This window comes from Chiloscyllium plagiosum, chromosome 34, assembly GCF_004010195.1.
Source record: "Chiloscyllium plagiosum isolate BGI_BamShark_2017 chromosome 34, ASM401019v2, whole genome shotgun sequence".
In the NCBI taxonomy this organism is placed as follows: Eukaryota; Metazoa; Chordata; class Chondrichthyes; order Orectolobiformes; family Hemiscylliidae; genus Chiloscyllium; species Chiloscyllium plagiosum.
The window spans coordinates 23599556-23613807 of NC_057743.1; the positions used below are offsets into that span (position 1 = coordinate 23599556).

General features: G+C 43.3%; 1 protein-coding gene across 1 annotated transcript in view; it reads left to right on the forward strand.

Annotated features, from left to right (window-relative positions):
- The first annotated feature begins 4434 nt into the window (after nucleotides 1-4434).
- Nucleotides 4435-14252, forward strand: part of LOC122540339 (tumor necrosis factor receptor superfamily member 1B-like) — a 35658-nt gene continuing 25840 nt past the window's right edge. The window contains exon 1 of the mRNA XM_043675903.1: nucleotides 4435-4662. Within this exon, the coding sequence (XP_043531838.1) occupies nucleotides 4582-4662 (81 nt within the window). The 5' untranslated portion in view covers nucleotides 4435-4581. The remainder of the gene's footprint in view (nucleotides 4663-14252) is intronic.

The window sequence follows — 14252 nt, forward strand, 5'->3', positions numbered from 1 at the left end:
ACAGGAATAGGCCAATCAGCTTCTCAAGGTTGTTCCAACATTCACTGAGATCATGCCTGATCTGTAGCCTAACTCAGTATACCTGCCATTGGCCCATATCCCTTAATACCTTTACTTAACGAAAAATTATATATCTCAGATTTAAAATGAACACTGATCCAGCATCCACTGTCATTTGTGGAAAAGAGTGCCAAACATCTCCCACCCTTTGGAGAAGTGTTTCCTAACATCTCTTCTCATTGGTCTGGCCCTAATTCTCAGACTAAGTCGCCAAGTTCTAGAATCTCTAACCATTGGAAATAGTCTATCTTTATCTCTCTGTTAATATCTCAAAGAATTTTATCAGATCACCTCTTAACCTTTTAAATACTAGAGAAAACAGGCCCAATTTGTATCATCTCTACTCATGGATGCCAGACCTTCATGATGTCTGGTACCGCTTATATTCAGGTATCATTCTGTGACTATGCTCAGGGAAGACAGCTGATTGCATCTTGGATTGGTCAATCAAGGGAGGACCAGTGTTAATCAGCAATCATAGAGAATGTTGACTGGAAAAAAAGACAAAGTTCTGACTGTGGCAACAGAGTGATTTTTGGAGACATCTATTTTATTTTGTTCTCTCTAGTTTTCTACTGAGTTAACAAGTTGTTGAATGTTCTGTGAAAATAATCCCAGTTTGCAAGAAATAAGTGAAGCTTTCTGGAAAAACAACCCCAAAGAACTGTGAATGCTTGGAATCAGAAATAAAAACAGAAATTGCTGGGAAAACTCAGGAGAGATAATGCTGCAGGTTCAGTTCTGAAAAGGGTCATTGGACCTGAAATGTTAACTCTGCTTTCTCTCCACAGATGGCTGCCAGACAGCAATTTCTGTTTTTGAGTCATTCTGAAAATTTGCTGAAACTGTTTGCATTTACCACTGACTCAGAATTCAAGCAAGGTTTGCATTACTACTTGCCTGTGAATAAACCATTGTCCAAAGATATCATGAAAATCTGGTATACATCACTTGAAGTAGTTTATTGAACTGGCAAATTGCAACTCTTTTATTTCCTTTCCTAATTTATCCTTTAACTGTCTGAGAGAGTAGGGTTTATGATCAGAGAAGATTGAGCTTTAGATTATAGATATTAATTAGATTACCTTGTTTCTGTGTTCAGCCAAAGTTACACTAGTAACAATAAATTTAAGATAGAAATGTGGCGTCCAAGATCTGTTACTCATAAAGTTTGATGTGAAACAATTGAGAAAGTTTGAGGGTCACTGAATGTCTTAATTTCGTTGTGTTATGAATCCAGTGATAGTGAGGCTAATTCAGTTTAGTTTATACAGTAACAAAGGTCACAACCTAAAATGGATGAGGAAAGCCATTCAGTTCATTTATCCATAAAGAACATTCCCCACATCTGCAAAGCTCAATCTAATTCTTTCTTAAATAATTTCCAGGCTTTCAGTCTCCTCACTCATCCAGCCCAAGTGTTCCAAGTCTTGGTCACTCTCTGCAAGTAACTGTCAATTTTAATCCCAGAGTTTGAATCAGTATCCAAGAGTTTTATCCTGCATGTTGATTGAAAGTAACATCCATGACTTAACTTTACTATTTGCTTTAGTATTTTGGATCCTTCCCCAAGACCTCTTCTTCAACCTCTCCTTTCCAAGGTATATAGTCAAATTCTCTTCCCAAAACACAGATAAGACATTTTTGATATCAGGAATTCATCTTGAGGCTTCACAAAGGCTTAAATATCTCCTTGTGTCTCAGTGGCCAAAATTAGCCAGAATTGAAGGCAGATCTGACCAAAGCCTTATACCATTTGATCAGTCTAGACCACACATTGTCGCGTTCTGCAATGGAGTCAACTAGTTAATGATGTTGTATGGAAAACTGGTATTACTGGACATGTTGATCATTGAATCATTCTATAATCTGGATTTTTCTTAATTCCATCTTTCAAAATTTTGAATGGGGTTCTGAAGAAACGTCATTCCAGACTCAAAACATTAACTCTGTTTTTCTCTCTCTCCACAGATGCTGCCAGACTTGCTGAGTTTCTCCACCACTTCATTTTTATTTCAGATTTCCAGATCTGTCATATTTTGTTTTCATTATCAGGGAGTTTCCTGTTGAGCATCACTTTGCTTGTGTTTGATCCCATGTAACTATGTTTAATTTACTCATATTGAGTTTTCCTTTCCAATGTCATTGACCTGATTGCCCCAGCTAGAAATCCTTATTTTCCTGAAGGTCGCTTACCCCAGTGGATTTGGCAACTCCAATATTTCCCTTAGAGTTTTCATGAGATCTGGTTTTGTTTTGCACAGTCCCTAACATATTCACCTGCTGCCTGAGATTGTTTGCATGTGTATGAACAGTTATTAATTTAATGGGATTGCTGTAAATGGGATGGTAGTGTAGTGCTAATGCACTAGACTAGTAACCCACAGGTCTGTATTTGAATTGAGTTCAAATCCCATCATAGCAGTTCGGAATGTTTAAAATTAATTAATCTGGAATACATGCTAGTCACATTAACAATCACCATAAAATTATTGGGTTTTTGTAAAAACGATTCAGTTAATTTTCAGGCAAAGAAAGTCTGTCATCCTTATCTAGTCTGGCCTACATGTGACTCCAGACTCTCAGCAATGTGACTAGCCCTAGCCTAGCAAACCATGCAATTCGATCAAACAACCAGTAGATAGAAAGCAGAAAACATTGGAGAAACCCAACAGATTTGGCAGCATCAGCAGAGAGAGAAACTGAGGTAACATTTCAAGTCATAGATGATATCAAATCCTCACCAACTCAATTCCAGTTTCTAATTCCCTAATATTCACAGACACCATCAACTCATGTAGAATTTGTTCCTTGAAACCACATTTTGTGCCAGAATTTTGGAAAGGAACAGATTTTCCTGTTTCACTGCAAAATTCTGATTTTGGTGAAACATTGTGCTTCGTAATTATAATACCTCTATTTTGTTACAACAATCCATCTCCCAGCACCATAGGCATATGCTCTCATGTGGAAAATCTTGCATCTAATTTATAATTGTATCTTGTCGCAGGGATGCAAGGTGCATAGTTCCTTGAAAGTGGAGTCACAGATAGGGTGGTGAAGAAGGCATTTGGCATGTTTGCCTTCATTGGTCAGAACATTGAGTACAGGAGTTGGGATGTCATGGTGTGGCTGTAAAGGACATTGGTTAGGGCACTTTTGGAATACTGTGTGCAATTCTGGTCTCCCATGCTACAGTAAAGATGTTGTTTAACTTGAAAGGATTCAGAAAAGATTCATAAGCATGTTGTGGGGATTGGAGAGTTTGAGCTAAAGGGAGAGGCTAAATAGGCTGGGGCTTTTCTCCCTGAAATGTTGGAGGTTGACGGGTGACCTGACAGAGATGTATCAATTCATGAAGGGCATGGATAGGGTGAACAGCCAAAGTCTTTTCCCCAGAGTAGGGGTGTCCAAAACTAGAGGGCATAGGTTTAAGGTGAGAGGGAAAAGATTTAAAAGGGACCTGAGGGGCAACTTTTTCACACAGAGGGTGATGTGTAAATGGAACAAACTGCGAGAGGAAGTGGGTGCAGACTTGTACAATTACAACATTTAAAAGACATCTGGATATGTGTATGAAAAGGAAGGGTTTAGAGGGATATGGGCCAAATGGCACTGGATCAGTATAGGTTAGCTGGTCGGCATGGGCGAGTTGGATCAAAGGTTCTACTTCTGTGTTTGAAATAACTCCACGCTGGTATCCCGTCACCAAGTCACTCTTTATTTACACACGCTCAGTACATGGAAGCTGACCAATTAACTCAGAGCCACTCCTTGACTGAGGGGAATCCCTGACACTCCTGTTTATATCCGTTAGCCAGGAATCCCTGTTTGACCCAGGTTAACAATCCCAATCATGAGACCCACCGACCCGCAACTTCCTTCCAATCACTACAGTTCTGTATGACTGTTACCTCTCAGATTCCCAGCAGCTTTTAGTGAGAGAGAGAGAGAGAGAGATGGAAAGCAGTGTGGCTGCACCTCCATCACATGGACACCATTTTCTTCCACAGGGCAGTCAGAGGTGATCGAGGTGTAAAAGTCTCGCCAGCAACTCTCACTGGCCTCGACCGAACACATCATCATCACACACCAACATGTGATCTCAAGAGGGAGAGCAGTCAGACTGACCTGGGGCTGACTGACTCGCCTCTTAATGAGTGTTTCACCCCCCAGCCCCAATCTCACTCCTGTTCCCAGCCTACTCTGAGCCGGCTCGGTCCTGAGAGAATACCTTTCCTGAGAATATCCCCTGCCCTGTCCCCCTCCATTCTTTTTTTCCCCCCCTAATATCTTGGGAGATGTTGGAAGCTGTTTCACTGGTGAGGGACCTTGCTGAGTGACCACGTGCTCCTGGACTGTCCCTCTTATTGGCCCGGCTCCTCCCACCGAAATGTTGAGTCGCTCGCTATCTTTCAGTTTCCGAGAGAAGTGAGCACTTTGAACCCGTCCTCCGAAGTCACTTGTTTATCTTGTGTTTGGTGTTGCCGTGTCCTGCCCCCTCCCGCCGCCGGGTTAACAATGAGCCCCCGGGCCATTCCGTGGCTGTTCCTGAGCCTGACCTCCGCTGCGCTGCTCCGGATCGCCACCGGCACTGACAAGGTGGGTGTCTGTCTGGTCTGACACGGTCGAGAGGGAGGGCAACGCCTCAAGGTCAGCTCCACTGCCCCAGCGAAGACTAGAGACAGGACAGAAACGAAAGGGACCGAGTCAGGAGTGAACACGATTTGGGAATTCGAAAGTGAGAAGTGGATGGAGAGTTAGACAGAGGTTAAAACACATGGGTGACACGTCAAATGAGAATGTAGGAGCAAATTCCTGCAGATGCTGGAAGCTGTACTGAAAGCAACAAATTCTGGGATCACAGCGGGTCCGGCAGCATCCATGGAGAGAGAGAGCAGGCTGATGTTTCAAGTCTAGATGACTCTTCATCAGAGCTGGAGTGATGTGTGGAGGGAATGCTGTCCTGCCTGACCCGCTGTGATCTCCCAGCATTTGTTGCTTTCAGGAGCGAATGAGAATATTCCGTGATCTCTTCGATTGTTCGAGCGGGTGACGGGCTACCCTGTTTTATGCTTGAGACGCTGAATTGAAGTGCTCCTGTGCAGCCTGTTACCGGCAATGTACGCTTGACAGTATACAAACACATAGACACTCCACTGTCTACTGCCCAGCGTATTGCCCACACTGTCTCCTGCCCAGCGTATTGCCCACACTGTCTCCTGCCCAGTGTACTGCCCACACTGTCTCCTGCCCAGTGTACTGCCCACATTGTCTCCTGCCCAGCGTACTGCCCACACTGACTGCTGCCAAATGTACTGCCCACATTGTCTCCTGCCCAGTGTACTGCCCACATTGTCTCCTGCCCAGCGTACTGCCCACACTGTCTGCTGCCAGTGTAATAAATGTGCAGTGCTGCATTTTGGAAAGGTAAATCAGACTCATACTGTTAATGGACAAAGACCTTTGAGCGCATAGTTCTTTGAAAGTAGAGTCGCATGCAGACAGGGTGGTGAAGAAGCACAGCAGGTCAGGCAGCATCGGAGGAGCAGGAAAACTGAGGTTTCGGGCAAAAGCCCTTCACCAGGAATCTAGCCTTTATCTAGACACTGATCTTCAGTGTCTGCAGTCCTCTCATTTGCCTCGGGTGGTGGAGAAGGCATTTGGCACGCTTACTTTCATTGGGCAGAGTATTGCGTATAGGAGTTGGGAGGTCATAGAGGTATAGAGATGTACATCATGGAAACAGACCCTTCGATCCAATCCGTCCATGCCGACCAGATATCCCAACCCAATCTAGTCCCACCTGCGAGCACCTGGCCCATATCCCTCCAAACCCTTCCTATTCATACACCCATCCAAATGCCTCTTAAATGTTGCAATTGTACTAGCCTCCACCACATCCATTGGCAGTTCATTCCATACATGTACTACCCTCTGTGTGAAAAAGTTGCCCCTTAGGTCTCTTTTATATCATTCCTCTCTCACCCTAAACCTATGCCCTCTAGCTCTGGACTCCCCGACCCCAGGGAAAAGACTTTGCCTTTTTATCCTGTACATCCCCCTCATAATTTTGTAAACCTCTATAATGTCACCCCTCAGCCTCCCACGCTCCAGGGAAAACAGCCTCAGCCTGTCCAGCCTCTTCCTATAGCTCAAATCTTCCAACCCTGGCAACATTCTTGTAAATCTTTGCTGAACCCTTTCAAGTTTCACAACATCTTTCCAACAGAAAGGAGACCAGAATTGCACGCAGTATTCCAACAATGGCCTAACCAATGTCCTGTACAGCCGCAACATGACCTCCCAACTCCTGTACTGAATACTCTGACCAATTAAAAAAAAGCCCACCAAACACCTTCTTCTCTATCCTATCTACCTGCGACTCCATGTTGTGTCTGTGCAGGACATTGGTTAGGCCACTTTTCGTGCAACACTAAAGTTTAGTCTCCCTGCTATAGGAAGGAAGTTGTGAAACTTGAAAGGATTCAGAAAAGATTGACAAGGATGCTGCCAGGCTCGGAGGTTTTATAGAAGTTTATAAAATCACAAGGGGAACGTGGATAGGATAAATTGTCAAGACCTTTTCTCCAAGGTAGGGGTGTTCAAAATAGAAGGCATAAAGTGAGAGGGGAAAGATTTACAAGGGATTTAAGGGGCTACTGTTTCATGCAGGGGGTTGTGAGCATATGGAATGAGCTGCCAGAACAAGTGGTGGAGGCTGATACAATTACAACATTTAATAAAGCATTTGGTGGGTATATGAATACGAAGAGTTTATAGGGATATGGGCCAAGTGCTGCCAAATGGGACTAGATTAATTTAGGATATCTGGTCGACATGGATAGGTTGGACTCAAGGGTGTGTATCTATGCCGTACAGCTCTTTGACTGCATGACTGTACCCACATGGTGTGCTGCCCAGTGTTTGGTATGTGATGTAGTGTGCTGCCAACAGTTCCTGGGCTGGCTCCTGTAACTGTGAAGCTCTCACCTTCTCAGCTCTGTGGCTGGTGTCTTGGTTTGGATACCTGAGAGTCTGTAAATAGTTACCAGGTTCTGGAAAGGTAACCTTCTAGAGTATGTCTGTGTGACCTTCAAACAGGATAGCATTAACCAGGTGATTATTAATCCAGGGTACAGGATTAGAATGGACTATTTAAAGAATTTTTAAATGGGCACTCATACTGAACTGGAATTTCTATTATGCAAATTCAGACTGTATTGGCACATGTGCTTTTGAACTTTTCATTTGTGGTTTGACATCAGATTGGTCAGCCACCTTTGGCAAAAGAGTTACCCTGGTGGTTAAAATAAGAATCTTTCAACCAGTAAATGCTCAGCCACCATTTCCAGTCTGTGATGTGTTAGCTGATTGATTTTTAAAATGTTAGAGAATGAAAAGAAGTCTTGACATCCAATCCAGTGATTCCTTCCTGGAAACGGTGCAGAAGTTGGCTGAGGGTCAGGAGTAGGTTGATGTGAAGCCCCCACAGTTGGATATCTTACTAATACTTGTCCAAGTTGATGGGCGAAACGAGATCCCATAGTTTGAATGCAGGGGAGAGTCAACAACTTCAGGAAGATGTGGAGCTAAACCGCAGAAATGAACAGCACCTTTAGGAGGTGGAGGTTGATTTAGAATGGGAGGGCATAACACCACTGAGCTATCACTAAACTATTAATCCACTGACCTAGGGGACCTGTTCAATGGTGAAATTTGAACTTGACAGGAGTCTGAAATTAACAGTCGAATGATGACCACAGAAACATTGCTGATTGTCTGAAAAGAAATCTAGTTTACTAATGACCAGGGAAGTGGATGTTTATCATTTCTTCCAGGCCCCCATTCAAAGAAGGTTTTTCAATTTTTTGATAAAACATGATTGTGAAATGAGGTATTGTGATGCAATTGGGCATAGTGCCAGCCTGCCATTGGGGAATTGTGGCTAGGAACCTCTTGTTGCTCAATAGCATGATGTGAACGAGGAAAACGTAGGTCCCTACCCATTGAGCCTGCTCCGCCATTCAGTAAGATTACGGCTGATTTGATTTTAACCTCCGCTCTACGTTCTTGCATATCTTTGATAATCTTTCATCCGCTTGGTAATCAAACATCTATCCACATCTGTCTTAAAAATAATTAAAGACTTTGCATCCACTGCCTTTTGAGGAAAGGAGTTTCAAGGACACTCAACTCTCTGAGAGGGAAAAAAAGTCCTCATCTCTGGTTAAATGGGTGACCCCTTATTTTTAAATAAGACCACTAGATTTTCTCACAAGAAGAAATGTTCTTTCAACATCCACCCAGTCAAGTCCCTTGAAAATCTTAGACGTTTCAATTAAGCCATCTCTGACTCTTCGACACACCAGGGTAGATTCTTAAGCATTTTGCTTAGGGTTTTGGGGGCGGGGGGGTTGCTGAGAAGATGCTGAGTCAGCCAATCATGACCAGTGCAATTTGTCTCAGTGTCGCTAGGTTCATTAGGAATAATTGGTCAGGTTTCCCACTGTCAATCACCAGCCAGAGAGCCCTGCTGAACAATGGATCTATCCCTTGGGCGGGTTGAGAGAGGAATGTTAGTTCAGAATCTATGTGTCTGGCACTTGTGAGCTGGACAGTCTGTGTCAGCACAATCTGGGTTAGAGGGAGTTTCGTAACTGCTTGTGACCCCAATTATACTTTGCTTGTTCAGCATTCAGGAAACAGAAGGATGGTGCTGTAAATAGAAAGAAAGCAATACAGCACTTTAGCAAGTATCTGACATGTGGTATCTTGTTCTTTTTTCTAAATGTCTTTCTTGTTCGGGCCTGCCTTGAGTGAAATCTGTGGGTCCCACAGTCTCTCACACTCTTACTTTGTGTTTTCAAGGATAGCTTGCATTTCCTGTTTGGTGGAATGTTTGCAAAGCTGAATGGTTCACTCTGAGCCCATTTATATATTCTCAGTGGACCTTGCTTGGTTTCAGACTCTCATATTAGCACCCAGGTCTTTGCTAATATTGTCTCATCCCATAACTAGCACAAGACTAACACTGTAGGTCACACACTTGACCTTGCCTTTTTATCTCTGTTCCAATGACCAAGACATTTCCCCAGGGTGTGTTGGTTATGATCAGCAAGCGATGGGATTGTCATCAGTCCATTGACATGTTCACCAACAGCATCTTCAGGAGAGGAGGGGGAGCTGTACCCCAGGGAGAGGTAGCACCTTCAGGAGGGAAGGGGGAGCTGTACCCCAGGGGGAGTCAGCACCTTCAGGAGGGAAGAGGGAGCTGTACCCCAGGGGGAGTCAGCACCTTCAGGAGAGGAGGGGGAGCTGTACTCCAGTGAGAGGCAGCACCTTCAGGAAAAGAGGGGGAACTGTATCCGAGAGAGTCAGCATCTTCAGCAGAGCAAGTAAGAAGATTGAAAGGTGGTGACAGTTCGTTAGATTGACTGGGCCGCACTGGCATAACTTTTAGCACAGGAAATGACCTACATATTGCAATATCGAAAATTATCTGAGTATTTGGGAAACTCTCCATCTCCCTTTGTTGGTCTCTATCCCTCCGTCTCTTCTGTGTCCCTGTCTTTGTGTGGCTCTGTTTCTGTGTTGTCTCTCTTCTATTCCCATAATTCCCTTCCTCTGCAGTGTGAAACACAGTTGCCTTAAGGCCACAAAAACTGCAACTGCCCTGGCACCCAATGAACCTACTTCATCTCCTCTTGCATGGATGTGCCACATGCAACATTGTCCACTCAAGATCCCTGATGGAAAGGAGGAGGGGCCAGCACCATGACAACAACACCACCACCCTGCCCCACCCCTCAACTACCACCTCACACAGAGAGTCCATTGCTGGGAATCTCTGCAGCTGGATGGTAGGATGATATGCCAAGGTGTATCTGAATGGTGACAAAGTTGAGGAAGTGGAGACTGTGCTGCTGTAGCTCAAACAGGAAGCTCCTCTGAGCCAGTTTGAGAGGCATGAAGGAGATGTTCTGGAAATGGCTGAAATTGTGGGATGCAGGATTCCATTTCTTGGGCCACTGTCAAATTCTAGACCCATGGGGATCTGTTCATCGGAAGCTCAATGTGTGCCCGAGCTGTCTCAATCCCCTGGAAATTCTCAGGGCCAAGTACCATAGTCAGGAGGCTCTGGATGGACTTGCTCGTATACTGGACTCTCACCAGTGCTCTAAAGGCTAATTTTACCAGTCTCATCCCACCCATTCCTCCATTGTCCAGCACATCGCCGAGTCTGCTGACCCTAGCATCCAAAGCCCTTTCCTCCTCCAGTCATTTCAATCCCACAGACAGGGGGCCGTGTTGCTGAGCAGCAGCCCCATTATCACAGGCCTCAGCTCCACTGGGAGAGAGCTCTAGTGTGATGTGGCTGTGTCCCAAACCTTAAATAGGTCCAGATCCAGATAAAACAAAGCAATTCTTGGAAGAAAGAAGAAGTAACTCCATCTGATTTTCATAAGACTGGTGAGAAAGTGAGTTTTGGTTTGTGGGCCATTGGCAACATTACTGGGGAAAGTGGGAACAATGCAGATGGGATGATCTCTACCAGAACCAAGCTGGAACCACGTAACCAGGGAAGTAGAGAGGATTTTAAATTGAATAGCAGGGCAAGAATTCAAATTTGAGAAGATTTGGTAAATCAAAGAGTAAAATCGAGGTCAAATCGAAAGACATTAATGCGGGAAATGATAGACAGACTGTGACAGGAAGGGGTAGAGAGTATGTATCCAAGCGTCAACCAACAATTAAGATAGAATTTACAAACAGACTAAAAGGATAAAGCTAAAAGCTCTATATCTGAATGCAGTAGCATTAAAATAAAGAACTGAGAATGTAAATGGAAATTAATAAGTACAATTTAATAGCTCCCACAGGGAAATGGCTACAGGATAGATTGGATTGGCACCTGAGTATTGAAGGGTAAAGGAAACTCAGAACAATTGGAAGGGTGGCTTGGTAGTTCATGATGGTATAAAGGTAAGAGAGGGATAACCTAAATAAAAACAGACAGAATAAAAACCATAATGCTGGCTAGGCAACATTTATTGCCCATCCCTAATTGCCCAGAGGACATTAACATTGCTCTGGGTCTGGAGTCACATGTAGGCCAGACCAGGTAAGGATGGCAGATTTCCTTCCCTAAATAACATTAAGAACCAGATGGGTTTTCTTGACAGTCAATTCGTGATCATCATCAGACACTGAATTCCAGATTTATTTTTAGTTATTGAATTTAAATTCCACCATCTGCTGTGGGGAACCTAGTTCATAACTAGGAAAAGTTTGGACCGACATGGGCCAAATGCAAGCAAGTGGGACGAGTTTAGTTCAAGAACGTGGTCAGCGTGGACTAGTTGGAGTGAAGGGTCTGTTTCCGTGCTGATGACTCTATGACCCGATATTGTGAAATGAGGTAGATGTAACTTAAATAAAGGTGGCACTAGGTAGCAGCAACCATAATATGATTGAATTTTACATTGAATTTTACATTTAGTTTGGGGGAGAGAAGATGAGTCTGAGATTAAAAATAAGATTAGTTAAGAACATCTATTAGTTAAGAACATCTTGAAAGGAGAGCGGGCTGTAATGAATTGTCAAATTAGGTTAAAGGATAAGTCAATAGGGATGCAATAGCAGACATTTAAGGGGATCTTTCAGAATACACAGAATAGATACTTTCCAATGATTAGGAAAGATTCCAAGGGATGGACGTTGTTATTAAAATGTGAAAGATAATATCAATCACAAGAAAAAGTTTGTATCGTAACATATTTGAATAGGTTGACTAAAAATATCTGCATTGTACAAAGACAGGTGACAGGTTGGAAGATTAGACAGGATATCAGAATGAGTGAAAAAACAATGAAAGTGTTGGTCCTATAGAAAGTGAGCCTGGAGAATTATTATTAGAAATTAAGGGAATGGCAGATGAATTTATCAGGTATTTTGCATTCCCAGTTACAAATTCCTAGGCATTGAACAGAAACTGAACTGGACTAGCCACAAAGATACTGTGACTACAAAAGCATGTTCAAATTAGGAATACTGCACCAAATAACTCACCCATCTGACTTCCCAAAGCCTGTCCATTACCCACAAGGCACAAATCAGGAGTATGATGGAATACTCTTCACTGCCCTGGATGTGCACAGCACAACTATAGCTAAAAGGTTTGACACCATCCAGGACATGGCAGTCCGCTTGATTGGCATCACATCCACAAACATTCAGATGACACTCAGTAGCAGCAGTATATACCATCTACAAGGTGCAGAAATTCCCCAAAATTCCTCAGACTGCACCTTGCAAACCCACAACCACAGCTATCTGGGAGGACAAGGGGCATTGACAAATTCCCCTCCAAACCACTCACTGCCCTGACTAAGAAATACATCACCATTGCATCACTGTTGCTGTCTCAAAATTCCAATGAATGAATTTTTAGAAAGTCTTCACTGTAGAGAATACAATAAATTTCCCACAGGCAGTGATAAATCAGGATATGGAGGGAGGAACTCTGGAAAACCTTCATCACTAGATAGTGACACAGAGTTAATTATTGGAAGTGTGGGTTTACAAGTTCCTATGCTGAAAATGTGTTGCTGGAAAAGCGCAGCAGGTCAGGCAGCATCCAGGGAACAGGAGAATCGACGTTTCGGGCATAAGCCCTTCTTCAGGATTCCTGAAGAAGGGCTTATGCCCGAAACGTAGATTCTCCTGTTCCCTGGATGCTGCCTGACCTGCTGCGCTTTTCCAGCAACACATTTTCAGCTCTGATCTCCAGCATCTGCAGACCTCACTTTCTCCTCACAAGTTCCTATGTCTTGACAGATTCATCCTAGAACCTTAACAGGAATGGTTAGTGAGATAATTTTCCAAAACTTCTCCAATTCAGACTCAGTCCCATCAGATTGGAAGATATTGAATGTAACATGTAACTCTTAATTATAAAGAGAGGGAGACAAAGTACGAAACTGCAAGGGAATCGGCCAGAATCAACTTGGTTTTGTAAAAGGGAAGTCATGTGTGACTAATTTGACTGGAGTTGTTTGAGAAGCTGACGTGCTGCGAATGAAGAGGAACTGGTGTATATATTGTACTGTATTTTGATTCTGGAAGACATTTACTAAGATGCTGTATCAAAGATGGAGTAGCACATTGGCATGGATAAAAGATTGTTTAGCTCGCAGGATGCAGAAAGTAGATGTAAACGAGTCTTTTTCAAGTTACCAAGATGTAACAAGTAGTGTGCCACAAGGATTGGTGATGGAACTTCAATGTCTGTTGCATGTTTGTGATTTATGCAACTTATTTACTTATATGACTTGAACATAGGAACAGAAGGTATGATTGCTAAATTTGTTGACGACAAAACGATAAGTAGAAAAGTAAGTTGAGAAGAAGACACAAGGAAGTAACAAAAGGATGTTGATAGGTGAATGAGCAAAGATGTGGTAAATGGAATATAATGTGGGAAAATATGAAGTTGTCCATTTTTGCAGGAAGAATGAAAAAGGAATGTATTATCTAAATGGTGAAAGATTGCAGAGCCCCATGAAGCAGAGGGGTCTGGGTGACATTGTACTTGAATTGCAAAAAGGATAGTGTGCAGGTATTGCAAATAATTAGGAATGCCAATAGAATGTTATTATTTATCACGAGGGGGATTGAATGCTAAACTTAGGGAGTCTATGCTTCAATTGTACGGGGCACTGATAGGACAGCATCTGAATTATGTTGGTCACTTTAGTTGAGGAAAATATAAATGTGCTGGATGCAACTCAGAGAGGATTTACTAGTCTAAAACCTGTAAGGGGTAGGTTGTCTTGTGAGAAATAGGTGGTCAGGCTCGGCTTGTATCGAGGAGGAGGGAGAGGCAACTTGATTGAAACTTTTAAAATTCTGAAGGGTCTTGACCGGGTAAATGTGGAAAGGATGGTTCCTCTTAGAACATAGAACATAGAAGAATACAGCGCAGTACAGGCCCTTTGGCCCTCGATGTTGCGCCGATCCAAGCCCACCTAACCTATACTAACCCACTATCCTCCATATACCTATCCAAGGCCCGCTTAAATGCCCATAAAGAGGGAGAGTCCACCACTGCTACTGGCAGGGCATTCCATGAACTTACGACTCGCTGAGTGAAGAACCTACCCCTAAATTCAGTCCTATATCTACCCCCC